General features: G+C 45.1%; 1 protein-coding gene across 16 annotated transcripts; it reads right to left on the bottom strand.

The window, feature by feature from the left end:
• Positions 1-4710: 4710 nt before the first annotated feature.
• Positions 4711-7760, bottom strand: LOC125551864. Of its 16 annotated transcripts, none has more exons than XR_007303293.1 (4): positions 7025-7746; positions 6695-6859; positions 6280-6459; positions 4711-5203 (listed from the first exon to the last, which is right to left on the bottom strand). XR_007303293.1 is itself a non-coding variant. In XM_048715238.1 (3 exons), the coding sequence occupies exons 1-3, from the start codon at positions 7292-7294 to the stop codon at positions 6427-6429; spliced, it is 411 nt and encodes a 136-aa protein (XP_048571195.1). In that variant the 5' UTR covers positions 7295-7747; the 3' UTR covers positions 4711-6426. The 16 variants fall into 16 exon arrangements, 1 of the variants encoding a protein (XP_048571195.1); XR_007303296.1 differs by having other exon boundaries at positions 6280-6454; positions 6695-6802; XR_007303298.1 differs by having other exon boundaries at positions 6280-6405; positions 6695-6802.
• Positions 7761-27560: the final 19800 nt, after the last annotated feature.

The following is a 27560-nucleotide window of genomic DNA, read 5'->3' as shown; positions in this document are numbered from 1 at the left end:
AAGCAAAGATGAGGGGTATTCGGCCATCTCTCATTGAGCATACATGAGCGGTACAGGCGGATCTGCACAGTTGGGACTGTAATACTCTGAAAGGACCAAAAAAGAATTGATAAATTAAAGAAGGAATTAGAAAAGCTACGCAGAGGACCTATGTGTACGGATTCCCTAGCACGACAAAAGGAGATTCTTGCCCTTATTGAAAATCTTTAGAAACAAGAGGAGATTTACTGGATCCAACATGGTCGTGCAAACTGGCTATTGCATTGGGACCGTAACACCTCTTTTTTCATAATTTGGCAATAGCCAGTAAAAAAGAAATCAAATTAAAAAATTACTTGGTGACAATGGGGTGTGGGTGCAAGATATGGAACTGGAGGATCACATTAGAGGGTATTTACATCAGAAATCTCCCAACCGAATCCGGAAGTTCTATCTCTTGTCAAAAGGAAAGTGACAGATGATATGCATAATGCCCTTATGGCCCCATATACGGCAAAGGAAGTTAGGAAGGCCCTTTTTGATATTGGTGATTTAAAGCGTCAGGACTAGATGGTCTACACGCTATTTTTTGCAAGATATTTTGGTCTATGTTGGGAGAAGATCTAAGAGGGGAGGTCCTCCAGGCGGTGAATACATGTTCTATACCAGCAGGATGGAATGATACTACAATTGTAATGACCTCGAAGGTTAACTCTCCGGAAAAGGTAACACAATTTAGACCAGCCAGTTTGTGCAATGTGGTGTATAAGGTTATTTCAAAAATGATTGTTGCTCAATTGAAGATAGTTCTATCAGATATTATCAGCCCAACTCAGAGTGCTTTTGTCCGTGGAAGAATGATTGCAGACAATATTTTAGTGGCATATGAGTGTTACCACACAATAAAAAAGAAAAGGGCGGGTGAAGAAGGTTTGTGTGCAACCAAACTAGACATGCGCAAAGCATATCATCGAGTGGAATGGTCTTTTTTAAATGATTTTTAAAAAAAACTGGGTTTCCAAGAGAATTGGGTGAACCTAATTATGCAATGTGCTTCCTCTGTGGAGTATCGGGTCCGTTATATTGTGTGGAATATATGAGAGTTTTAAAACCACTAGAAGACTGAGGCAGCAGGATCCTCTATCTCCTTATTTGTTCATGTTATGTATAGAGGGCTTAACTGCCCTCTTAGCAAACGCGAATGAGATGGGCAATATTTCCGGTATTAAGGTTAACAGAGAAGGCCCTTCCGATTCCAATCTCCTCTTTGCCTATGATTCTTTGATCCTTATGCGAGCAAATGCCATGAATGTGGAGGCTTTGAGATTAGTTCCGGGTTCTTATTGTGCCGCCTCGGGGAAAATGGTGAGTGTAAAAAAATCTAGCATATTCTTTAGCCCCGATATAAAAGTGGAAAACAAGGTGTAAATTTGTGCTATTTTGAGAATTATGACTGAAGCACTCAATGACAAATATTTGGGTTTACCTGCCAATGTGGGTATGGACATGTTTTCAGTTCCTGATTGATCGGATTATTATGAAAATTAGTGGATGGAAATAAAAATGGTTATCTACTGGAGGAAAGGAATTTTTGCTCAAATATGTTGTTCAAGCTATTTTAACTTATGTCATGTCCGTCTTTAAAATTCCTAAAAAAATTGTAAAGGAATCATTAAACATGATGTTGCATTTTTGGTGGGATGACGAGGACAACCAGAAAAGGATGCATTGGATGGCGTGATGGAAGATGTGTGTTCTGAAAGACCAAGGAGGAATGGGTTTTCGGGACATACACTATTTAATCTGGCTTTGTTAGCCAAACAAGCTTGTCATCTCATTGATCATGTTGATTCCCTATGTGCCACAATCTTATGAGCCAAGTACTTCCTAGAGAGTGATTTGATGAATGCAACTTTAAAGAAGGGCTCCACTTTTACTTGGCAAAGCATTATGGCAAGAGTAGACTCTCTTAGAAATGGTTATATATGGCGAGTTAGAAATGGGAAAAATATTGATATATGGGGAGATGCATGGATCCCGAGTAGTGCAAATAGAAAAATTATTACCCCTAGACGAGGGCATCTTCTATCAAAAGTTGTTGATTTTATTGATCCAGTCATGAATGTTTGGGATGAAGATTTGGTGAGACACACATTGTGGCAAATTGATGCCCAGCGAGTCCCGATGATCCCTCTCCCTATGCATAATATGCCAGATTTCATTGCTGGGAGCTGCAAAAAAATGAGTTGTTCACTGTTCAATCAACTTATTTGGAGGAATGGAATAAACAACACGGGAGAAAATTGGGATACACAAACGGTATGGGCAGAGTAAGGTCAATCCTATTTGGGGTAAGATATGGAAACTAGCTTGTCCAGCGAAGGTAAAAATCTTTATCTGGCGTATGTTACATGGGAGCCTCCCATGCCGTGTTACGCTCGCCAATAGACACATGAAAAATTCGTCCATTTGCCCATCATGCTCGAATGGGCCAGATGATACAAAATATGTGTTGTTTCTGTGCCAAAAGGCTACAGAGGTGTGGGATAAGTTGGGTATGTAAGAAGCGGTTAAAAATGCTTGTGTTGTTGATCATGCGGGAGAGGCAGTTTTTGAATTTTTACTCCGCATGACATATCAAGAACTATCTATATTAGGCCCTTAGAACGCATAGGAGCTCATTGCTATAACCGCATGGTATTTGTCGACATTCTGGGAACGGGGGTCCCCAGACTTGCCTGCCTGCGGCCCGCAACGTGGCTCCTCCAGCGGCCCTGTACGGCCCATCTTCACCAGCAAACACCCAAGACCCTCGCGAGGGGCCAAGCCTCGCGACCGGAACCCGAAATCCGACAGTATTGATGGAAATATGCCATAGAGGCAATAATAAAATGATTATTATTATATTTCCTAAATCATGATAAAGGTTTATTATTCATGCTAGAATTGTATTGACCGGAAACTTAAATACATGTGTGAATACATAAACAAATACCATATCCCCAGTGAGTCTCTACTAGACTAGCTCGTTTATCAAAGATGGTGAAGGTTTCCTAACCATGGACATGTGTTGTCATTTGATAATGGGATCACATCATTAGGAGAACGATGTGATGGACAAGACCCATCCGTTAGCTTAGCATAATGATCATTCAGTTTTATTGCTATTGCTTTCTTCATGTCAAATACATATTCCTCCGACTATGAGATTATGCAACTCCTAGATACCGGAGGAATACCTTGTGTGCTATCAAACATCACAACATAACAACATAACTGGATGATTATAAAGATGCTCTACATGTATCTCCGAAGGTGTTTGTTGAGTTGGCATAGATCGAGATTAGGATTTGTCACTCCGAGTATCGGAGAATTATCTCTGGGCCCTCTCAGTAATACACACCATAAGCTTGCAAGCAAACAACTAAGGAGTTAGTCATGAGGTGATGTATTACGGAATGAGTAAAAAGACTTTCCGGTAACGAGATTAAACTAGGTATGAAGATACCAACGATCAAATCTCGGGCAAGTAACATACCGATAGACAAAGGGAATAACGTATGTCGTCATAACGGTTCGACCGATAAAGATCTTCGTAGAATATGTAGGAGCCAATATGAGCATCCAGGTTCTGCTATTGGTTATTGACCGAAGAAGTTTCTCGGTCATGTCTACATAGTTCTCAAACCCGTAGGATGCGCACGCTTAACGTATTCGAAGACGATATTGTATTATATGAGTTATGTGATTTGGTGACCGAATATTGTTCGGAGTCCCAGATGAGATCAAGGACATGACGAGGAGTCTGGAAATGGTTGAGAGGTAAAGATTTATATATAGGACGATAATATTCGGACACCGAAAGTGTTCCGGAGTGTATCGGGTATTTATCGGAGTACCGGAGGGGTTACCAGAACCTCCAGGGGGAATATATGGGCCATATGGGCCATGAGAGGGGAGCACACCAGCCCACAAAGGGGTGGCGCCACCCCCTATGGCATGTGGCCGAATTGGAGAAGGAAAAGGGGGGGTTTGGCCCCCCTTCCTTTCTCCCTTCCCCTTCCCTTTCTTCTTCGATGAAATAAGGAAGGGGCGCCACTCGAGGAAACCCCAAGTAGGATTCGGATCCTACTTGGGGCGCCCCTCGTTGCCTCTCCTCCCCTCCCACCTATATATATATACACTAGCAAAAGGGCCCGTGCGTTGCAACGGGAGAAAAATATTCCCAAGAATCAGGCTCTCTTTTCTTAGTGAAAATTCACTGGTCAATGCTAATATGTGTTTCCAGGCAGGTGCATGATGTTTAGATCATAAGATATTTAATAGCGTAAAACAAAAAGGTCATTGCTAGCAATTTTAATTACAAAAAGTAACTTCTTTTAGGATTTGTCTTGTGTTTTCAGGGATTAGAAGTATATGAAAATATAGGAATGCATCAATATATCTCATCCGAGATAAGGACAATTCTTGAGAAAAATGATTGAAAATTTGAAAAACAAATGTTAGTCATGCATGCTTGCATAGTTACCATAGATGGATGAATGCACTGATGCATAATTTTTTATCAGTTATCACTTCAACGTTAATAGGTTGTAAACATTTTGCATATACCAAACTCAAAGCCTATTTGAATATTGTAAATGGTATATAATTGACTCAACCAATATCATAACACCAATAACTATATTAGCATAGATATGTATTCACCCGCAAAAAAAGCATACATATGTATTGGCTGAGCAAGTAACAAAAGAATTTAGTCCACATATGTATGTTTATGCACAAAAATCGGGGAAAGTTGTTGTCATAACAGGCATAACAATAGGAGTTCTGTACCAACATGGGTGTGTACTAACATTCAGAATGCATGGCAAAATGAATAGCTACAACACCTACACAAAATTCACTCAAACTGAATAAAGCTACTTTTGAGAACACTAAAGTTCTTTTGAGCTCCTCAATTGATCTCTCCAATAGCTTGACTTCTTCATCCTTCTCCTTTCACCTGCTATTTGTAAGAGTACAAAAGAAGGGTTCTAAAAGAAGAAAAATGGAAGCATTATTAAGAGCAGAAAACATTAATCAAATAGCATGAACACCTGGCTGGCGTCCGTAGCAATTACTTCCCTTTTTTGCCACTGGCAAAGCATCTCCAGCTTTTCTCTCAGAGAGGCACCTGGGAGTCACATTATTGCTTCTCTTCTGAGAGCTTGGAGAAGTTATTCTGTAAATTTTGAAGCAAATCGTTCCTTTCATCGTCAAGTAAATTTCTCAGCTCAATCAACACTTCCTCCAATATTGGAGTGGCATTTCTATATGGGCTAACTCCTATTTCACAGAGCAATAAATCCGTTCAATATGGCTGAGCTGAGGTCGCAAATCAGTGTTCACTATAGAAACTGCATTTGGTTTGCAAACTACACTTGCTCGCTGCTCCTCCAACACCAAAATCTTTTTTTTACTCTTCATAATTTAAGAATGTGCAGGATTAATCAATTTAAACTCACTAGATTGGATGGATGGAGTGTCTAAATAGTAGGATTAAACAATTTGTCCTTTACTGATTGATTAATTAGTGTACTAAACATTTTTCTGAATCTTTGCTTTAATGGATGTGCATGATTAATCAGTTAACACTACAGTGGGGGAGGACATCCTGATGGAGCGGCGCAACCTACTTGACCAGCAAGCCCCACGCCTTCAAATTATTTTAGGAGATCTAACAACATTAAACAAGAAGCATCATCTCATTAAAGCCCTCTTTGTTTATTTTATCGGAGGCTCAGAAGAACTTAGTCTCTTCAAAATAAGGAGCATCATCCATGGTCGATTTCTGGACCAAAATAACTACATGCATAAACGGACTCTCATGCCAAGTTGCAAACAGATTAGGGAAAACACCCACAAACTTGAATAAAACGTTGTGATTTTTCAGCAAAAATAATGTTATGTGATCGAAATGAAACAATTGTTGTTTAGATATATCAGTTTCGATTGAATCTACTATGGCATTGACAGAAGCAGTAGACATCCAGCCATAAACATATCACTGGCCATAGGTTTTATTTTATTTTTTGGCATGCACTGGCTATAGGTAGATAACATAAGAGCTAGGATCCAACAGTTAGGCAGAACAAGTAAGACACTAAGTCGCATAATCAAACTATGCCCATTTGCACACATGTAAATAGTTTGAACATACTGAAACACAAAGAAAGTAAATAGTAGATTATATTGTCCTAAGGTGATCTTGCTTGATAGCATTATCTAGAGAATATCAGAAGGAGAAACATAACTAACCTTGACCTGTTTGTAGCGATCCAGATTTTACACACTCTGGTCGTTTCATCTAAAATCACATGAAAAAGTGTTGCTTTTGTTTGGCCGCTGAAAGGGAAAGTACCAATCTCCACTTCGATCCTCCCTCTGTAATATTAAGAAAAGCAGTCAACAGAGCATCGCCCTCCCACCATGCCTGTTCTGATAGACACACAAAAGAATACACAAAGCATCTTCCATCAGTTTTTATAACTTGCTAGAAATACATGCAAACGTCATCCAACAAATGAACGGCTTGTGCAATTTGTTTGCAAGCAAATAGAACGAATTATTGCAAACCTAAACATAATTCTATTGTCTATGCATCTTTTCTCTCAGCTCTACAAAGAAATTCGTCTAGCAATTTCTAAAAAGAATTTGAATGAAGCTACTGTACGTTTGTAGACAGCCACACAACAAATTGAAGGTCACAGGAGCAACAAAGCATCAGGGATCCTCCTGCGGTCCACACGGTCCTCAACGATAGAGTTGCCTGGTCAGTGGGCTGCCAACAGAGCATCGACCAGAGCGTGAATAATCAATGGAGTTTGTAATCGTAGCCCTACACACGAAATTCCATGAGCATGGATAAACTGATCTTGTGATTTGGTAGAAGCAGCAAATTATAGTACCGGCTGAATGAACAGCTTGTGCCATTTATAGATAAACTGAAACCCTCACGTAGTCAGCCAGTACTATAATATGGTAGTAGCAGCAGGCAGCTCACCATCTGGAACCCAGCCACCAAGGTACCACCGGTCTCCGCTATACCGGGGCTCGTCCTGGAACTCCTTCGGCGCACTTCTGGAGGAACCTCGCCAGCTTCTCCGGCAGCGTCACCGGTGGCAGCTCCCCCTCTAGTCGCCGGATCCCTTTGTAAAACAGACTCAGTTCGATCAGAGAGGAGGAAGCTAGGGACGTGGTGCGGTGCGAGTAGTAGCGAATTAGCGCCGTCTCTTCCATCCTCAGCCGCCAGCTCGCCGACCGCCCTCTCCATCCCCGGCCTCGATCTTGCCGGCACCCGCCCACTCCATCCCCGTCCGCGATCCCGCCGGCGCCACCCTCCAATCCCCTTACTCGAGCCCGCTCGTCTCGAGCGCAGCACGCCATGCCATGCCTCCCGCGAGGTCGCCGACGCGCAGATCGGCCCTCTCGAGCTCCTGGAGCCGGACGCCAGCGCCGCACCCTCCCATCATCTGCCTCCCACGAGGTCGCGACCAGTAGATGGAGGGGAGCGGTGAACGGCGAAGAAAGCCGCGGGTAAGGAGGAGATGGGATTGAGAGGCAGGAGAAGGCCGGCGGCGCGTGGTGAGGGGCCGAGCGGGGCAGGAGGCACCCGGCGGCGCAAGGGGCGTAGCAAGAGGTGGGCGGGGCGGGGCGGAGCGGAGCGGAGCGCCACGAGGAGGGGGAGTCTGGATAAGATGAAACAGATGAATCGCGGGTTGAATACATACAGATGTAGGTTTTTTTCTTAAACGAAACGTTTTTTCAATGCCACGGGCACCCGAATTAGTACCACCCCGGGTATATGTTTTAAATTCGAACTGAAAGTGTAAATTCACGGAAAAAAACATATTGTGACGGTGAATCCGACAAAGTCAATTCGTGCTTTATTATTAGGGAAAGATATATGTGGGGAGGGGGCACCTAGACACACAACAACAATTGTTAGCAGTGTGCGGCGCCCCCTCCACAGTTTACACTCATATTTTCGCAGTGCTTAGGCGAAACCCTGCGAGGATCACTACACCATCATCGTCACCACGCCGTCGTGCTGACGGAACTCATCTACTATCTCGACACCTTGTTGGATCAAGAAGGCGAGGGACGTCACCGAACTGAATGTGTGCAGAACTCGGATGTACCGTACGTTCGGTACTTGATCGATCGGAGCTAGAAGAAGTTTGACAATATCAACCGCATTGTCAAACGCTTCCGCTTATGTTCTACGAGGTTACGTAGACACACTCTTCCCTTGTTGCTATGCATCTCCATGAATAGATCATTGCGTGTGCGTAGAATTTTTTTATTTTTCCATTCAACATTTCCCAACAGTGGTATCAGAGCCAGCTCTATGCGTAGATGATATGAATGAGTAGAACACAAAGAGTTGTGGGCGGTGATAGTAATACTGCTTACCACCAACGTCTTATTTTGATTCGGCGGTATTGTGGGATCAAGTCGTCCGGACCAACCTTACATGTCCACGCACATGAGACTGCTACCTCTTGAGCATGCGTTGGTTTTCCCTTGAAGAGGAAAGGGTGATGCAGCAAAGTAGCGTAAGTATTTCCCTCAGATTTTGAGAATCAAGGTATCAATCCAGTAGGAGACAATGCACAAGTCACCTAGTACCTATACAAACAATCAAGAACCTTGCAACCAACGCGATAAAAGGGTTGTCAATCCCTTTACGGTCACTCGCAAAAGTGAGATCTGATAGAGATAATATAATAAGAGACCCGGGGGCCATAGGTTTCACTAGTGCCTTCACTCAAGATAGCATGTATTACAGTGGGTGAAAAAATTACTGCCGAGCAATTAATAGAAAAGCTCATAGTTATGAGAATATCTAGGCAATGATCATGAATATAGGCATTACGTCCGTGTCAAGTAGATCGAAACGATTCTGCATCTACTACTATTACTCCACACAACGACCGCTATCCAGCATGTATCTAGAGTATTAAGTTCATAAGAACAGAGTAACGCTTTAAGCAAGATGACATGATGTAGAGGGATAAACTAAGCAATATGATATAAATCCCATCTTTTTATCCTTGATGGCAACAATACAATATGTGCCTTGCTGCCCCTACTGTCACTAGGAAAGGACACCGCAAGATTGAACCCAAAGCTAAGCACTTCTCCCATTGCAAGAAAGATCAATCTAGTAGGCCAAACTAAACCGATAATTCGAAGAGACTTGTAAAGATATCAAATCATGCATATAAGAATTCAGATAAGAACCAAATAATATTCATAGATAATCTAGTTCATAAACCCACAATTCATCGGATCTAGGCAAACACACTGCAAAAGAGTATTACATCGAATAGATCTCCAAGAACATTGAGGAGAACTTTGTATTGAGAGTCAAAGAGAGAGAAGAAGCCATCTAGCTAATAACTATGGACCCGAAGGTATGTGGTAAACTATTCATGCGCTTCATCGGAGAGGCTATGGTGTTGATGTAGAAGCCGTCCGTGATCGATTCCTCCTCCAGCAAATCGCTGGAAAAGGCCCAAGATGGGATCTCACGGGTACAGAAGGTTGCGGCGGTGGAAAAATGGCTTTGTGTCTCTCTGCGATCAATCTAGGGTATAAGAGTATATATAGGCGAAAGAAGTACGTCGGTGGAGCTACGTGGGGCCCATGAGGGTGGGGGGCGCACCTACCCCCTAGGCGCGCCCTCCTGCCTCGTGGCTGCCTCACGGAATTCCAGACTTCAACTCTAAGTCTTTTGGTTTGCTTTCGGTCCAAGAAAGATCATCGCGAAGGTTTCATTCCGTTTGGATTCCATCTGGTATTCCTTTTCTACGAAACTGTAAAATAGGCGAAAAACAGAAACTAGCATTGGGCCTGCGGTTAATAGGTTAGTCCCAAAAAATAAATGAAAGAGAATATTAAATCTCATTAAACTTCCAAAACAGATAATATAATAGCATGGAACAATAAAAAATTATAGATACGTTGGAGACGTATCAAGCATCCCCAAGCTTAATTCCTGCTCGTCCTGGAGTAGGTAAATGATAAAAACAGAATTTTTGATGTGGAATGCTATCTAACATAATTATCAATGTAATTTTCTTTATTTTGGCATGAATGCTCAGATCCGAAAGATTCAAAATAAAAGTTTAATATTGACATAGAAAATAAAAATACTTCAAGCATACTAACAAAGTAATCATGTCTTCTCAAAATAACATGGCCAAAGAAAGCTATCCCTACAAAATCATATAGTATGGCTATGCTCTATCTTCATCACACAAAATATTTAAATCATGCACAACCCAGATGACAAGCCAAGCAATTGTTTCATACTTTTGATGTTCTCAAACTTTTTTAATCTTCACGCAACACATGAACGTGAGCCACGGACATAGCACTAGAGGTGGAATAGAATGGTGGTTGTGGAGAAGACAAAAAGGAGAAGATAGTCTCACATCAACTAGGCGTATAAACGGGCTATGGAGATGCCCATCAATAGATATCAATGTGAGTGAGTAGGGATTGCCATGCAACGGATGCACTAGAGCTATAAGTGTATGAAAGTTCAAAAAGAAACTAAGTGGGTGTGCATCCAACTCGCTTGCTCACGAATACCTATGGCATTTTGAGGAAGCCCATCATTGGAATATACAAGCCAAGTTCTATAATGAAAAATTCCCACTAGTATATGAAAGTGACAAAATAGGAGACACTCTATCATGAAGATCATGGTGCTACTTTGAAGCACAAGTGTGGCAAAAGGATAGTAGCATTGCCCCTTCTCTCTTTTTATCTCATTTTTTATTTTTTATTTGGGCCTTGTCTCCCTTTTTTTATGGCCTCTTTTTTTCGCCCAGCGTCTCATCCCGACTTGTGGGGGAATCATAGTCTCCATCATCCTTTCCTCATATGGGACAATGCTCTAATAATGATGATCATCACACTTTTATTTACTTACAACTCAGGAGTTACAACTTGATACTTAGAACAAAATATGACTCTATGTGAATGCCTCCGGCGGTGTACCGGGATGTGCAATGAATCAAGAGGAAGGTAAATGATGGGTTTATGAAAAATTATGAACGGTGGCTTCTCCACAAATACGATGTCAACTACATGATCATGCAAAGCAATATGACAATGATGGAGCATGTCATAATAAACGAAACGGTGGAAAGTTGCATGGCAATATATCTTGGAATGGCTACGGAAATGCCATAATAGGTAGGTATGGTGGCTGTTTTGAGGAAGGTAAATGGTGGGTTTATGGTACCGACAAAAGTTTCATGGTACTAGAGAGGCTAGCAATGGTGGAAGGGTGAGAGTGTGTATAATCCATGGACTCGACATTAGTCATAAAGAACCCACATACTTATTGCAAAAATTTATTAGTTATCAAAACGAAGTATTACACACATGCTCCTAGGGGGATAGATCGGTAGGAAAAGACCATCGCTCGTCCCCGACCGCCACTCATAAGGAATACAATCAAAAAATAAATCATGCTCCGACTTTATTACATAATGGTTCACCATACGTGCATGCTACGGGAATCACAAACTTTAACACAAGTATCTCTCAAATTCACAACTACTCAACTAGCATGACTCTAATATCATCATCTTCATATCGCAAAACAATCATAAGGAATCAAACTTATCATAGTATTCAATGCACTTTATATGAAAGTTTTTATTATACCCATCTTGGATGCCTATCATATTAGGACTAATTTTATAGCCAAAGCAAAATACCATGTTGTTCTAAAGGACTCTCAAAATAGTATAAGTGAAGCATGAGAGATCAATAATTTCTATAAAATAAAATCACCACCATGCTCTAAAAAGATATAAGTGAAGTACTAGAGCAAAATTATCTAGCTCGAAAGATATAAGTGAGCACATAGAGTATTCTAACAAATTCTGATTATTGCGTGTCTCTCTCAAAAGGTGTGTACAACAAGGATGATTGTGGTAAAATAAAAATCAAAGACTCAAATAATACAAGATGCTCCAAGCAAAACACATATCATGTGGTGAATAAAAATATAGCCTCAAATAAAGTTGCCAATAGACGAAGACGAAAGAGGGTGTCGGCGTTCTGGGAACGACACTACAAAAAAAAAGACACATCCGTGACATTTTGGGCCGAACGAATTTTTTTTCTGTCATACATATGACACTTCTATGACGATAATTGTGACAAAACCCGGTATCATCATAGATGTGGTGGGCTCCTACTTCTATGACAAAAAATCATGACAGAAAATGGGCTTTTCGTCCTGGGCGGGTCGGAGACGCAGCTGCATGACATTCTTTGGTCCGTCCATGACGGAAAAAACCGTGGTAGAAGCGAAGGGGAGGAAAATTTCGGGGATTTCCCGGTTACGGTGGGAGGTCGGGGGCCGAGCGATGCACGTTTCTCTCGTACACGTACGCGCGTGTGTGCAAGGCGTTGGCTCTAACTGAACCCGAGCGAGGCGTTGGGCTCTAACTGAACCCGAGCGATTGCACTGCAGGCTACGCGTTACTGAACCCGAGCGATCGATCGATGGATGTTAACTGAACCCGATCGAGCGATTCCTTCGCTACTGCTGCTAACTGAAGCCGATCGATGCTGCCTTTGGGATGAACAGTGAGCGTTGCGGGGGGGTTTGGATGAACAGTGAGCGGTGGCGTTGCCTCTGGATGAACAGGACCCCGTGGTGTGGTGGAGGGCTGGATGAACAGTAGACGGTGGAGGGGTGCCCGTGGAGGGGTGGTTGAACAGGACCCCGTGGTGTGGAGGGCTGGATGAACAGTAGACGGTGGAGGGGTGCCCGTGGAGGGGTGGTTGAACAGTAGCCGGTGGAGTAGCATGGGGTGGAGGTTGTATGAACAGGAGCCCGTGGAGGCTGGAGGAGGTCGACGGTAGCCCATGGAGCCTGGAGGAGGTCGACGGTGAAGATGAACAGTATCCCGTGGAGTCTCGTTTTGCAGCACGCCGCACCCCTCCCGATGAACAGGACCCCTGTTTCGACCGTAGCGCTCCAACACAAGTCCATTTCGTCCGTTTTGCGGTACGCCACACCCCTCCCGATCAACAGGACCCCCGTTTTGACCATAGGAGGTCCGTTTCCTCCATTTTGCGGTATGCCAGACCCCTCCCGATGAACATGATCCCGTTTCGAACGTGGCCGGTCGAACACAAGGCCGTTTCCTCCGTTGTGCGGTACGCCAGGCCTCGTTTCCATCGCCTGTTCCGTCCAAGCTCTTCCGATGAACACGACCACGCATTCCGTTCCGACCCAGCCGGTTGGCTCCCACGCATTCCGTTGCCTCCCGATGAACACGACGCATTCCGTTGCCTCCCCATGAACACGATGCATTTCGTTGCCTCCCCATGAACACGACGACGATGCTGTTTCTCTGTTTCCACCCAGCCATGTACACGAGCCCTGGTCGTATGTATGCGCGAGTAGGCGTTCGAGACCCCGCCCGTATGTACACATACATGGCCGTATTTTATTTCTTCCATCCTGGCCGCTGTACGTACGTGTACATGCTACGTGCGCGCCTCTACTACGACACGTACGCGCCTCTACTACGACACGTGCGCGCCTCTACATCCACCAGTATATATGTACGTACATGTTCGCGACCAGAATGACAACGCTACGTACGCTTCGACTAGGTGGGTCCCGACTGTCAGGCACTTCTTTGCGTGCGAAGATGTAACTGGTGGGTCCCAGCAGTCAGGGGGGCGAATCGTTTTTTTTGCCCGGACGCACTTCCTTGCGTGCGAAGATGTAGCTGGTGGGTCCTAGCAGTCAGGGGGGCGGATCGTTTTTTTTGCCCGGATGCACTTCCTTGCATGCGAAGATGTAGCTGGTGGGTCCCAGCAGTCAGGGGGAAATGTTTTTTCACAAAATACGATGGTCCGTCCGGTGGGTCCCCGCTGTCAGGTGGAGGAATCATTATTTTGCGCGTAATAAGGAGGCATTTCCTTGCTGCGGTCGTGGACCCAGCTGTCAACCTCTCCATGCACAGTCCACGTCCGATGGAAGTCGTTCCTTGACCACGTTGACCACACCGTGCCGAGAGCACCACGGCGGTGGACGACGGCGAGGACTAGTAAGGGGACGGCTCAGAGCCGGGGAAGACGCAACAGTGGATGCCCATGCGAAGAGGAGTACGAGGGTTCACTAGTTCGGCTGCGGTGTGAGGCTGCTGTCGCCGCAGAATAACAGGGGATGTGGGTGAGTAGAGGGATGGCCTGGCCAGCGATGGGAGTAGTAGGGGCGGTGAGGCCTCCGCGGCATCACAGCCGGCCACGGGAGGCAGGAGCACGCGGCACGACCGACACTGGTTTGGGCGGCTGGAGCAAGAAGACCAGAGGTTGAAGAAGCACTACGGCCGTTGGATGAACATCGTACGGTAACAGGAGCTAGAATCGTTCATATTGACTAAGTTGACAAAGCCCTCCGTCCCCGTCAACTTGGTAGGCCCACAAGTTAGCCTCCCACTATGTTGGGTTCCAGCTGGCAGGGGGAATATTCATTTTTTTGTGCGTAATAAGGAGGCACTTCCTTGCGTGCGAAGATAGCTGGTGGGTCCGACATGTCAGCGGGGGGCACGTTATTTTCGCAAAATACAAAGGCCCTTCTGGTGGGTCCCAGATGTCAGGTGGAGGAATTATTATTTTGTGCGTAATAAGGAGGCATTTCCTTGTGTGCGGCCGTGGACCCAGCTGTCAGCCTCTCCACGCACAGTCTACTTCCGATGGTGTCGTTCGTTGACCATGTTGACCACGCCATGCTGAGCGCATCTAAGGTGGTGGACGACGGCGAGGCCCCGGACAGCAACGAGCCGGAGATGGGAAGACGCGGGAGTAGAGTCGCAGATGGAGAGGTGTACGAGGGTTAACTGGTTCTAGTGCGGTGTGGTTCGGTAGTCGGTGGAGAAGAACAGGAGGTGTGGAGGGGTGGAGGGGTGGCCTGGCCAACGGTGGAGTAGCGCTTCATATCGAAGCGTGCTAAATAGAGCTGCTAGTAGCAGGAGGCGGGAGGTGGTCCCGGCGGCGCTGGAGGAAGAAGATGAGAGATTGAAGATGGATGCCGGTCATTGGATGTAAATCCAACGGCTAACATGTCAGAATCATTTGTTGACTAAATTGACAACGACTTGCGTTGGCTTCGACCTATTGGCCCACATTTCAGCCTCCAAAAATGTGGCACGCATTCAACCCATTTTTTTTAGAATTTACAGTCTTTTTTTGCGCGGTAGAATTTATAGTCAATTTGATCTTTTTTTGAATTACAGCCACTAGCTGGGCTGGGTGAACAAATAATGTAGCGTCCATGCGGCCCATTTATTTTATTTCCTAAAAAATTACAGGCCATTTGCACTTTCTCGAAATACACGATTTTGCTGGGCTGATTCTGATTATAATGTTGGGTTAGGCCAGCAATGTTATCAAAAAATAAAAAGGGGCTGAGCATTTTGTTATAAATATATTTAAATAATAAGTGATATTATTACATTCGTCCTTAAATATTATCAAGCTTTTGTACACAATCACTAGGATTTTCGTGCCAAAACAATCCAGGATTTTATTTGTTAAGAAATTATTTTTATAAGTTAATAAGATGTGGGATATTGTTTTCTTACATATGTAAGTATCTGTTAAATATATGATGACAGTAAAATTAATATATAATAACATATAAAATAATTTTTTAAGAAAAACAGGGAGCATCTCCCTGATTCCATTGCTGAGAACGAAACCACAACATATTCTGATACAGCAACTCAAAGAGCAGTTCGAAAGCAAAGGTAGAAAAGCTACAAACTAGGGGGGTGGATGAACAAGTTCTCTGAATAACACAAATCACCCGAGCGGTGCCAAAGGAAGAGCGGATAGAGCACTCAGATGACACAAGGAGGGTCCAGCGAAGCCTTCATGGTCTTCAGCTGAGGGGCCGTGTCAGCCTGCGGCGACCAGTAAGCAAGCGGAGACACCGGTCTGGAAGGCATAGCATGGTGGATGTCCCTCTTTTTCAGCGCCAGGTGCCCATCATCTTCATCAGAGATCTTGAGACGAGCCCACGGGTCCAGCCCCAGAGCAGGTCGAGCCTTGTTCAGCCACAAGTGATCGCCAACGGTTTCTGGAGGGATCTTGTTAGGGTTTCCACGAAGCTCATCAATTTGTCCTTGTCCGATCCGGAGGAGAGAATTGCCCAGTTCCTCACCATGTTCCTGATCAACCTCAAGACCTGCGGAATGGAAATCCAGGAGGTGTTACTGAAAATCATAGCATTTCTATATTTCCAGAGGCACCAAAGGATAGCTGAGCTAACAGTATTTAAAATTGAGCACTTTTTGGTAGCAATCCAGAATCTGGCGACAAATTCAAAGGATGAGCCAATCTGACTAGAGAAATATTCCTCAATGTGGGCCCAGAGATGTTTAGCAACTATACATTCAAAAAATAGGTGAGAACAAGACTCTTGTTCCAAGTAGTAAACACAATTAAGGGGTTTGATGATGTGTCTCTTCCTAAGGTTATCCCTAGTCATCAATTTGTTTTTGGAGAGAAGCCAGAGAAATACATGAATTTTAGGGGGAACTCTCAATTTTCAGAAAGCAGGGATAAACACGTGTTGAACCCCTCTAAAGTTGATAACATGATAGAGGGAGCTGGAGGAATACTTCCCCTTATTGTCCAGCTGCCAATCAGGAGATCCGGCTCGGCAGTAAAGGTAATGCTTTTGGCAATTTCCTCTAACTGGAACCATTGTTCTATGAGGCTACCACTAAAGTTCCTTCTAAAAGAGAGTTTTAGGCATTGACCGTCCCAAACTTCATTGACACTTTTGTTAAGATCATTGCAGACAGAGTAAATAGGTCAAAATTGGACTGCTAGGGGGGATGTGCCAAACCAAGTATCTTCCCAGAACCTGGTTCTGCTCCCATCCCCTATGTTCCATCTGTAGCCAAATTTCACAGCATGCATAATAGATTTTAATCCTTTCCAGAATCTAGAGGTCTTAGGGTTGGAGGAAGGGACAAAAATATTAGGTTTATTTCCTAGGTATTTATGGGCAATAAGAAACTTCTAGGGTTTCAGGTCTTCCTCATAGAATCTTTTAATCCAAGACCCTAGAAGACAGATGTTAATTTCTTGGAGGTTAGGTATGCCTAGGCCTTCAAAATCTTTTTTCATAGAGACTAGGGCCCAATTAGCAGGGTGTAGCTTCCTATTTCCCTAAAAATCATTCCACAAGCAATGAGACATCTAACAATTGATGAGGTTCACTGCCCATTTAGGGAACTTGAAGATGGAGAGGAGATACACTAGAATGCTAGCCAAACAAGCTTGTATGAGGATCAATCTACCTCTGTAAGAGAGAAGTTTGCCCCTCCACCCAGCAATCCTTTTAATAATTTTATCTAGAAGGGGTTGGATATCCTCTCTCCTCAGTTTATCATAGTGGAGAGGGATACCTAGGTACTTAATGGGGAAGTTACCTTTATTACAGACTAGAATAGAGAGGAAGTCAGCTAACTCCTGATCATCCATGTTGGTAGGGATGAGTTCACTTTTAGAGTAGTTGATTCTCATGCATGAGACTTGTTCAAAACAGGTTAGAGCAGTTTTCAGATTGCTAGCATGTGTGGAGTCATTGTCTAAGAAAAGGATGGTATCATCTGCATATTGAAGGCAGATGATGCCACCAGGGCAGACCTCAGGACAGAGCCCTGCAATCAGACTATGATCAGTAGCTTTGCTCAGCATTTTAGTAAGAACGTCCACTACTAAATTAAACAAAAGTGGGGAGATGGGGTCACCTTGCCTAAGGCCTTTACCAGCAAGGAAAAAATCACTTTCACAGTTATTTAACTTGACCCCAACAGGCCCCCATGAGTAAGTTGCTGGATCCAACTAGTCCATTTACCCCCAAAACCTCTAAGCTCCAGGAGTTTCATAAGGAAATCAAGGTCAACTTTATCGAAGGCAGTCTAAACTAGAACTACCATCTAGAGAAAAATTCTCACAAACAGAGCCTTCAGATCTGTTTTGGTGAGGGTAAATAAAGGAAGAGCATTCAATGCCATCATTAAGAGAAGTAACATCTACAACAATCTTAGCAGCAATGGTATTGAAGGAAGGATCATTAAAGTTGGAGAAGGAAGTGTGTTTCATACCCTATGGTTTTTGCACTTCCAGGTTCTGAACCTCTTTGAGCTGTTGAGCCTTTTCAATAATGGTTCTTTTGTCACCAGCTACCCTCGCACTGGTTCTGGTGGCTTGAACAGGACCCCATTTGGGAAGGTGCTTCTCCTTAGGAAGGGCAAGGAAGTCAGAGTTGTATTTTGAGTCCAAATTGTCTGGGTGTTCAGTTGTTTCAACAAGTGCCTCTTGATCCTCTTGTAGATCTACAGAACCTTCTAATTCCATCAGATCATCATCTTCCAGGAGCTCCATTTCCCTGAGGAGGTTGAATCCATCAGTTTCATCAAGCACAGAATTCAAGAACTTTTCCTGGATGCTGAGTTGAGGAGTGTATGGAGAATCAGGGAGGTGTGTCTTGAGGACTGAAGTGGGTGTAGTTTCTCCAAGCATCTGATTGTGGCCAAAAGACTGTCCTCTGATGTTAGGGGCCCCAGAATTGGCAGCAGGCCCTTTATCTGATTCAGATCTAGAGCTCATGTTGGCTTCAGCATCTTCAGTAAGATTGGTACCAGTTTCAGCTGCAGAGACATATGTACCAGTAGAGAGGTTGGTGGAGGTGCCAGTTTCAGTGGGGGTTAAGGACTCCACCTCAATGAGTAGCCTGTAGATTTTGTTCCCAACTCCAAAAAGCCTTTCAGCAGGGATTTTGGAGGGATCTTTACATAAGATTTTGACCCTAACAGTTTCATAGAATGACTTGAAATTATGCTGCCAATCCATATCCAGTAAGACCCCCAGAGTGGAAGTGATTTGATCCAGCATAGTCCAGTCACACCACTTGGGGGTTCAATTTCCTGATCTTGATCCAAGTTTCCTGGAGGTCCTCTTCAGCCTCAATCCTGCCTTTCCAGACTTCAACATTGACTATAACATTGTCTTTTTGGAGACCAAAACAGGGGTATCCAGCAACTTGAACTACATCTATTTCAGGAGGGAATTTGACCAAGAATGTCCACTCATCCAGGGCATTGATTGGCCAGGGCCAGTTGGTTTTGTAAATGTCTGCAAACTCAGTGGCAAGTTCCTGCTTGGTCACTTCACCAGCTTCTACTAGAACAATCCCCATATTCTTCAGGGAGCCATGATACTAAGCATTTTCATCAGGTGGGTCTATGTGGTAGAACCCTAATCCTGGAGCAGCACTTCCAACATATCTAGCAGAACTGTGGGTTTTCCTTCTGACAGGGCAATTCTCAACTTTATGGGTAACCATTTTGCATATAAAACAACTCTTGGGCTTGACACATTTATTCAAATGATGCCTTGGTTCCCCACAGTTGTAGCAGATCACCTCAGAGTATGCCATAAGGCCCGAAGCAGGGGCAAGAGCAGTTTTCTGGATGTCCTGTCTCTTCTTTTGCTGATTTTTGCCTTGAGATTTCCCACTGATCTGAGAGTCAGAACCACCAGCATATTGATCTTGGGCAATTACAGGAGCCTGCCCAGATTGTGACCCCATTTGGGGCGGAGGTGGGCTGTACCACTGCCTAACCGGCGCTCCCCCCATTGTGATAGGGGAAATTCATCAGAGTTCCTGGTTCCTTCTCATCCTCCAGCCAGATGTTGTCTCTCAGGAGGCAGAAATAACCACTGAACAGCTCAATTGAAGCAGATTGCATGCCTAATTTCAATCTTCTGCAGGTTTGGGGGAGAGGTAAGGTAGGGGATCCACCCGCTCCGACTCCGGTGGCGTGCCGGTGGGCATGAGTCTAGTCAAGCATTCCCATCTCGCAGCATGGCGTGGATCTCCTGAATTCACTTCTCCTTTCGCCCATCGAACGAACGCAATCGGCGGCTCCCTGGGGTGGGGCATCCTGTGCTTCTCTGAGAAATCTCCTTCGAAGTAGATCCACAGGGCTAGATTCAGCAGCTCCCAATCCACATGATCCTTGCACATATGAGCATACCTGCGCGAGTGAGAGAACGGATTCGGTCCATCCTCGGCTTCCTCCCTCATAGCTTCCTCCTCTGCTTCCCTCCATTCGCGCGTGCACTGGGTCCAGGAGAGAGTGTCGTCGCGGATCCGCATCGCCCGCTCCCTCCATCTCCCTCGAGTCTCCCGCAGCACCGCCGGCGCGACGGAGTTGAGCGGCTGGAGCATCTGCGGGAAGGCTTTGTAGACATGTGGGAGATGCATCTTGTATATCTGCCTGTCTTCCAGCCATTCCCCCGTGGATATGGCCGGCGACTCCATGAGGCGCACGAGCGGACTTGCTGAGGGGGGCAAGCGCGCTCGGAGTCAGGAGGCGGGGGGTGGCGGCGAGATCTATGGCGGCGGCGAGGGTGGAGGTAGTGGCGGGGGCGGCGGCGAGGGTGAAGGTGGTGGCGGGGGCGAAGGGGATCGCGAGAGTGGTCATCTATTTGCCAATTATGTGAACTGAACAGTCAACATATAAAATAATTTAAATATATATAATATAGTTAGAAGGGAAACATAAGTTGGACCTGGCGTTCCTATTCTTATATAGAAAAATAGAATAGACCTCTGCGTTTTCTTCAAAAAAATACATAAATTGGGCTGCCAAAAATAAAACCTCGGATGGGAGGTCCATAGGCCGGTCGATACATGACGGCCCTTAGAAAAATACAAACAGGCCTATGGACCTCCTGTCCGAGGTCGTGGGCTGCGCATGTTAAAAATGAAAGCCTAGACGGGGCAGCCCCAAACCATGTCCAACACTTGCCAAAACTTCGTCCCTCGTTTTCTTTGTGTTTCACACACTCGTCATTGTGTGGGCATTTTGACTGTGCATCATATGAAGATGTTCTATGCATGAATGTTGATCAGCATGATGTTAATTGGCTTGTAGTTCCATTTTCGACCATGAATAAAACTTCCAACATGATGTGAACCCTGTTTGAAAAGGCCGTGTTAATATAAATGCTCTGCCTTTGAAAGTTGCAGTTTCTTATCTGAAACTGAACTTGCAGTTTCTTATCTGAAACTGAAACTTGCAGTTTCTTCTCTGAGAATCACATTGTCTGCACTTTTATACTCCTATGAAACTACATTTTTTTAAGTGCTAAAAATAGATATCTAGAATTCATGCTTAATACTGTAAATATGAAATTCAAAAGACATTCATATCTAAAAGTACTCTCAAAATACACAACACAAAACACAATTCACAACCTGCAAATACTGACAACCCTAAGCTCCTCCTGACAATTGACAACCTGCCCGACTATTGGGCAAGGGGGGCAGCCCCCTCCTATTCCTCGGCGGCAGACATCCGCCCCGTGAGACGATGTGAATGGCGAGGGAGACGATGGCGGGGAAGCGTCATCGGGCCAACTACTTTTCTCCTCTTGCAGTTGGGTTCGGTCGATGAAGACTCCACCGGCTCGCTCTGGCAGGACACCCTCACAAACGGCACCCTGTAGATGCTCGATCCTTCAATCTCTGGTGGATGCTCCATCTGGGATCGATACTCCCACCACCGCTCCCTCACGACCGGATTCGATGAATCTGTTTGCTCCATGGCCCAGAGGAGCAGCTCTATGTACTCCGGCGCAACTCCCTCCGGGAGTATCGCCGCCTTTTCGCTCTGTTGCAGATATTTGGCCATGGATGTCGCCGTCGCCGCTAGTTGGTCCTTGTTGTCAAACCAAGACTGTATCTCCAACATCCTAGCTAGCTTCACAGGGTCGCCGTCTGCGATCCTCACGTATCGGTTGTACTCCTCCATCAATCTACTTCTCCACAGCACCTTCACTCGCCGGCGGTGGTTTTTGAATGGAAGAGGAGAGGAGCAGCGCTGGTTTTGGATCAGAACAGGAGAGGAGCGACGCTGGTTTTGGACTGGAATAGGAGAGGAGGGGCGGTGGTTTTGAAATGGAAGAGGAGAGGAGCGGCGCTGCATTTAGATTGGAACAGGAGAGGAGCGGCGGTGGTTTAAGAGGAGAAGAGCGGAAGAGCGGCGCTGGTCTTGGAAGTATTTTTTTGTTGTTTTGCATATTTTGGGTCAAAGTTTGACCACGTACTGTATTTGACAAACAAAATGTGAATGCATGTCACCAAAAATTGTATCGTTTGGTTCGTATCTGAATGTACTTTCAAATTATATTATTTTTGCAACGTATAACATATATTTTATGTGCGAAAATCATGGTCAATTATGACCCAGAATAAAAGGGAGACTATTTAATGTGGGGTTGCTTTCTTAATTGAAGGGTAAATTGATTTTGATTTTGATCCAGTCACAGCGTGCCGGCCCTCTCGTCCAATCCTAAATCGCTGTCGCACGCTCCTCTCCCTCTTCTCCATTGCAAAACCACCTCCTCTCCTCTCCATCATCTCCATTCCAAAACCACCGTCTCGCCTCTCCCTCTTCCGATCTTCTCCATTGCAAAACCACCTCCTCTCCTCTCCATCATCTCCATTCCAAAACCATCGTCTCGCCTCTCCCTCTTCTCTATTGCAAGACCACCGTCTCTCCTCCGTTTTCTAGACGCTTTGCTCCATGGCGCGGGCGCAAAATTAGTATACTGTATACTATTTAAAAGTCAAGGGCGGGGCTTTTCCTGCGCGGTAGGCGGCGGGGCAGTTCTGCCTAGTCGGTTCGACAGAGACGCGAGAAGACGAGGGAGTAGGCTGCTGCAAACGTAGGGATGTGTGATTTGACAGCGAGTTACTGCTGGACAGGTGGGGCCCCGTGATTTGACTTGCCATTATCATTTTAACTGCGGCGCTACGACCGACGTGAGTCTCCTGATTCCTGACCACCTCCATACAGGTGCCTCTCCCAATGCTCCACCATGTATTAGAGGCTGGCTCTTGCATGAGAGCCCACTTCTCCACTTTTTCCTTGCCTCTCTTTCCTCCACATATGCAAAAATGCCATGTAAAGCGCACTATTGTACTTACTTTTACTTGCTCCTACAAGTGCTTAAGCTTGCCACATAGGCGTAAAGTCTGATGTGGCAAGTTAATCAAGAAGAGAGAGACTAGTTTGGTGACCCAAGGAAGAAACGGTGCTAAGCGCGTGTACCTAGGTGAAAAGACAATTTTGAGTCTATAGCTAATTAAATGAAGCAAACTTAGCAACACCATTTCATTGGAAGAGGTCACTCCTTGGCAAATGCAATAAATACTAGTACTCCCTGTGTCCCATAATATAAGAATGTTTTTGGCACTACACTAGTGTCAAAAACATTCTTATATTATGGGACGGAGGGAGTACGAAGAAAGAGATAGAGAGGAGTAAAAAATACACTTATAGCCAACCTTATAGCCAACCTTGTTGTAGTATGAGTGACTAACTGATGACTATGTATGATATGCCAACATCAAATAGCCTAACGCACCGTGTTAAATCTCCAAGGGCGCAACCGTGCGAGCGACGCGACGATAGTGGTAGGCGCGACCATGATATGGGCTGCTGGCAGCCCTTGGATCTGAGATCAAACGGTCGCATGCTAAGTTGCTGAAAATTTGCAGAATAACCCTCCAGGATAGGATATTCACTCATAGGTCTAGAATCATGCCATGCAACCGTTCGATCTTAGATCCAAGGGCTCTTGGAAGCCCGTATCATGGGAGAATGGAAAGCCACTACCCTGCCGTTCGCACGCTGGCAGTTCGCTCCTACTCGTCCCCGCACGTCCTTCAATACTACAGTGGTTCGCTCCTAGTCATCCCGTCCATTCACATTACGGCAGTTCCACTAATCCTAACCCTCCTCCCAAATCCATGGTGTCCCAAATCTCCACGATCGGCGGTGAGTACAAGGTTAGAACCATCACCGGCGATGAGTTCGACGTCATCTACACCCGTTCTTCCGCGACGGTGAAAGGATGCCTTTCTCGCTTCAGACGCATGTTCGAAAACTCAGATGATGAGTGGGTCGCTGGGCTAGATGTTGAGTACACCACAGTCCTGAGACCAGAGAAGGATCTAAAGGACGAAGAGAGGAAGAAACCCGCTGTGATCCAGGTTTGCGTACATAATGTTTGCTTGGTCTACCACATATGCCATGCCGACGTTGAGTGCCAGGATTTGAAGAACTTCCTCAAGGACAAAACAGTGAAATTCGTTACTGTAGACTTTAAGAACGACAGGGATGTCCTGCGTCGGATAGGTCTCGTTGTAGGCAACCCCTTCGACCTCCAGAAGAATCGCCTGGTGTCCTCTCGTCAGCCGTCAATGCTGACCCTGGCAGGAGCCATGGTTCATCCTTCGTACGGTAAACTGGAGAAACCTCCATACACGTTTCATCGTCATGCATGGTAGCGGAATGTACTAGATATAGACCACATCCACTACGCTGCAATGGATGGCTACCTTTGCTTCAATATCTACAAGGGTTGGATGAAGAGCAATAGCCAAGTGTACGGTTCAAGCAAAGAAGTATCGGCCAAGAGTAAGAGGGACAAGGATGAAGTCGAGGACGTGGACGAGGACTCCGAGTAAGGTGGCAGTGTCATTGCTCATGGTGGTTCTAATGCAGTGTCTACCAGAATAGTTGCAAAGTTTAATTTCAGGTGTGCTTAATTTAATTTGAGGGGTGTGTTGGGCTGAGCCCCCAGCAGAACTATTATGTTTCTTCTTGTTACTTTAACTCTTCAGTACGTACATACTAGTATTTCTTACATTTCATCTTTTAGTTGGTATAGTACTACCACTCGTTTCTTCACATTATATACGTACAATATATATGGCCAACATCATATAGCCAGCAGTTTAGTTGTCAAAGAATTTCAGGGTGCTTAGTTTTGTCAAAGAATTCCAGGATGCTTAGAAGGTGCTTGGATCCAAGGGACTTATTTTAGTCTGACTAAAAATAGTCTCTTTAAGAGGCTAAAGTTCCAAGAACCCCTGACTAAAGAGGGGCTAAAACTAGTCTTGAGACTATTTTTTTAGTCAGGGATACCCCTACTAAAATGTGGATTAGTCCTCTCTCTACTCATTTAAATCCTATCCTTTAACACAGACGAGTTCTGGATTGGAGGGTTTGGAGGATAATAAATGCTCATTAACTTGATTTTAGCCTTTTTAGTATTTGGATCCAAGCATGGGTGAGGCTGGCATGTTTTAGTCCCACTACTTTTAGTCATGGGACTAAAACGTATCCAAGCACCCTCTTAGTTTTATTTGAGGGGTGGGTTGTGCTGGACACCATTATTGTGACTAGCCTTTTTAATAGTACTATATTCATAATTTGGCGTCGAGCGCTCTCTATATGTACCACCTTTTTTTAATTTCAAGTTTTGCTCCATGGCATAATCCATCGATACTACTGTTGTACAAAAGTATACATTTTTAAAAGGCTAGAGGGCGGGGCAGTCTAGCTTGGTCAGTTTCACGAGAGGCGAGGGCCTTTGTGATTTGACGGCTCATTACTGTTGGAAGGCGGGGCCTTGTGATTTGACTGCTCGTATAAATGTGCTGACGACCTGATCGAGGAGGAGCAAAGAACCATGCGGTATACTCAAGTTTTCCACTGGAGTAGTACTGCGACGGAGGAGCACGAAACACGGCAGCCCAGTGCCATATGGCGATAAAAAAATGATCTAATTTGCTAGTCATCTCATTGTTAGCATTGTTCTATTCATTCCCTAAAAAAACCATTGTTCTATTCATGCCTCACAGAGAACGTGACACGTGCGGCGAAACACCCAAAGCAAGAGATGAAACACAGGAGCAAAATAAGAAGGAAGATTATCACCCCAAATGATCTAATTCGCCGCGGAGTCGTAACTGCTTCTTCATCTCCTCCACGACCTCCATCTCCTGGCGCGTCTCCTCCGCCATCTTCTTCATTCTATCCATGATGCAGGATTTCTTGATGCGAGCCTTCATCATCTGTTCCACGGCCGCATTATGTACCTTGACAGCAGCCGGGTGCTCGATGCGGAGCTTCGCCAACTCCTCCTTCTGTTCCATGATGAGGTCCTGCAGCATCTTCATCGAGGAACTACTATTCTCATGCAGCTTCTTCCAGCCGGCGTTCTTCTCCTTCAACAGGTCGATCCCGTGGTAGAGCTTCGCCTTGTCCTCCTGAAGTCGCAGGATTTCGCTGGTCGCCTTCTTCTCCGAGGCAATGCTCTTCTTCAGCGGCATCACCAAGCCGGCGGTCAACTCCCCCTGCTGATTGAGCTCAGCAGGCATGTCGTCGAGGCTCTCCTTCAGCAACTCCATCAAGCCTTGGATGAACTCCTTCTGCTTATTGAGGTGCTTATTGAGCTGATCGGGCATGCCGCCGAGGGATAACGACTCCAGCTCCGTTGGCTCGGTATGTTCGCATCCGCGGCTAGGGCGCTCCTGGGAGCCATCGCCTACCCGTGAGAGATCTTTCGAGGTCTCTGCGTGGTGGCAAGCCCTCTCTTTTTTTCCGCAGCCTTGGTTGCCGCTCCCTTGTTACGAGTAGTTCTCGACCTAGAGCTCTGCTCACCGGCCATGGCAACGACGGACAAAGAAGAAGCACTTATGAGGACGAAAGGTAGAGTAATTTTCGGTTAGGTAGTTCCCCTTTTTATAACCTAAGTACTAGCACTAGTACTAATACCTGCATAGTGGGAACACGTTCAGGTTTGGTACATACTAGTAGGTGTGAGCAGGCTTTCGAATGTGATGGGAACAAGGTAAATATTAATTGATGGTTTTGATTTCGAGGCCCGAAACGGCTCCCGATGAGTTTAGCGGAACATAAATTTCAAGTACTACACTGCTCAAATGCGTAAATATTATCTTACTGTCAAAAATTGGCACAAAATACGAAGGAGACCAATGGAAGTACTACTATCAACCCACGATTTAACTACTCGCATGTGCACAGTGGAGTAATAATGTCTTTCTTCCGTCCTCACGTCCACTCAATTTGCATGTGCTGTATTAATTGACCATCAATGAAGTGAACGACTTTACACGCGTCAAATTATCACATGGGGTGGATCTTGGTACAAAATTGCGTCCGCCTGTGTACCCGCGTGTGCGTGCGAGGGAATGAGTGCGTGCGTGGCGTGCGTGCACATCTTCGCTTCGTGCATGTACCGCCAGTATGGCTCAGGGAGGACGAGTACATTCTTCTGGAACCAGCAGCACATCACTGTGATCAATCCACGCAAGGAGGTCGCGACAACGCCTCCACATGTGCCACGTGGCTTCATGAACTGTAAGAGAGACACTGTGTAGCGTGCCATTGGTATTCTAATTTACGTGTTTTGCACATACTCGAAGTACTAGTAAGGTACACGTGCATTGCACGCATCAGATTTTGCAACCAAATTATGAATAAATACCACAATATAGCATGTAAGCTCTGAGTCATATATGCCTGATGTAGCCCTTTGTTTAATTCTTATAGTTCATCTCATTCAAAATCAATTAGTTTTTATAA

Source organism: Triticum urartu, chromosome 4, assembly GCF_003073215.2.
Source record: "Triticum urartu cultivar G1812 chromosome 4, Tu2.1, whole genome shotgun sequence".
Classification (NCBI taxonomy): Eukaryota; Viridiplantae; Streptophyta; class Magnoliopsida; order Poales; family Poaceae; genus Triticum; species Triticum urartu.
The sequence above is the reverse complement of the archived record's forward strand: the minus strand, read 5'-3'. Positions and strand labels throughout refer to the sequence as shown.